The sequence below is a fragment of the Elephantulus edwardii genome, unplaced genomic scaffold (genome assembly GCF_000299155.1).
Source record: "Elephantulus edwardii isolate Elephantulus edwardi_28Jun2011 unplaced genomic scaffold, EleEdw1.0 scaffold00004, whole genome shotgun sequence".
In the NCBI taxonomy this organism is placed as follows: domain Eukaryota; kingdom Metazoa; phylum Chordata; class Mammalia; order Macroscelidea; family Macroscelididae; genus Elephantulus; species Elephantulus edwardii.
In genome coordinates this window covers 5,809,801-5,811,220 of record NW_006399754.1, presented here as the reverse complement: position 1 = coordinate 5,811,220, position 1,420 = coordinate 5,809,801, and the positions used below count along the sequence as shown (strand labels likewise).

General features: G+C 34.9%; 1 protein-coding gene across 1 annotated transcript in view; it reads right to left on the bottom strand.

The window, feature by feature from the left end:
• MRPS31 (mitochondrial ribosomal protein S31) overlaps nt 1-1,420 on the bottom strand; it is a 65,929-nt gene that overhangs the window by 27,397 nt on the left and 37,112 nt on the right. Inside the window, exons 7-8 of the mRNA XM_006879610.1 lie at nt 1,305-1,407; nt 1-93 (exon numbers count right to left, since the gene is read on the bottom strand). Coding sequence (XP_006879672.1) covers nt 1-93; nt 1,305-1,407 — 196 coding nt within the window. The remainder of the gene's footprint in view (nt 94-1,304; nt 1,408-1,420) is intronic.

The following is a 1,420-nucleotide window of genomic DNA, read 5'->3' as shown; positions in this document are numbered from 1 at the left end:
TGAAGTGGCGAATTGGTCCTTTTTTGGGAAAATCCTCCAAATGTTTATCCAGAAATATATGTTCATGAAATTCTGAACCATCATCATCAAAACCTAGGAAATGAGACAAAACATTATCATTTTTACTGTTAAAAAACCTAGAACATGAAACAAGAATTAATGAAGTAATACTGTATTATAGGGACCACTGGTGGCCTAGTGGCAAGAAGCTGTGCTGCAATTCCAAAAGTACATGGTTCAAATCCACCAGCTGCACTGCAGAAGGCTGGGCACACCCCTCTTGTGCAATTAACTAACTGCCTCTGAAAACCCACTGGAAGATCAGCTATGGATCAGTTCCAACTCGAAAGTACACAAAAACGACAACATTGTATTATACAGATTTGCTCTTTGATGTTAATAATTAGGCGCCTCTGCACAAATTAATTACCTTCTCTGACTGTCAGTTTCCTAAAAAATACAATGAAGATAAAAATGAAACCTTTCTTATCAGGCTTTATAAAGATGACTTAGATACGTCAAATGAGTATCTATTATGGACTCCATTCTCCATGTGAAACTCCATATAAAACGTACAATACTTGGTATACTGTAAATGTTTAAAATGGAACAGCAATTACAAATGAATTAAAACACATATATAAGAAGGAACTATTAGACGTAAGGAGTTTGTGCAGTATAGTGAGTTTACAAATTTCTTTTCCAACTTCTGGAATTTCTAAAATTTTCTATAATATGTATATCCTAAAGCAAGTATCAGTTTTAGTAAAAGAAATTATATACTTAGAGGAAAAATTTCAAATACTTCATTTCATGCAATATAAATCCTAGAAATTTTAAGATTATTAGCTTTACAAAAGTTTCAAAAGAACTCCCTAAATCTTACATGTTTTTTCCTTCAATTAGCTTAATAATCTGTACCTCATTAATGGTTTTATGAATAAAAGATATCAAGATAAAACTAAAGCATCATAATCCCATTACTTCCGTATTGGATTAAATGATGCACCAGAAAACTCCAACAGGGCAACCAGAAACTGACAGCATTTGCAGTTCTCCCAGTCACCTCATAGAAATGCATGGTGCGTTTCTGCGATACAGTTTTATTTCATCTTCCTTATCAAATATCAAGAATAAGATAGAATTCTTACATTCTTGTTAAGTTTTTTGTCAAGATTTCTTTTACAACATAACAAAAATGTTGACAGAAAGTTTGGAAATTCCTTGTATGATCTACATTTCAAGGCTGAAGAGGAGCCGGGCCTGAGTCTGTGACACGAACCTCAGGAGCCTCTGCAGCTTACCTGCTTCGTTGTTAATTGGGAACTCCCACAGCTTCCCCTCTTTAGTCCACTGGATCATCTCTTCAAAGCCATTCTGGATGGGCTGCTCAGTCACGGCAGCTAACTGCTTAGCAAAT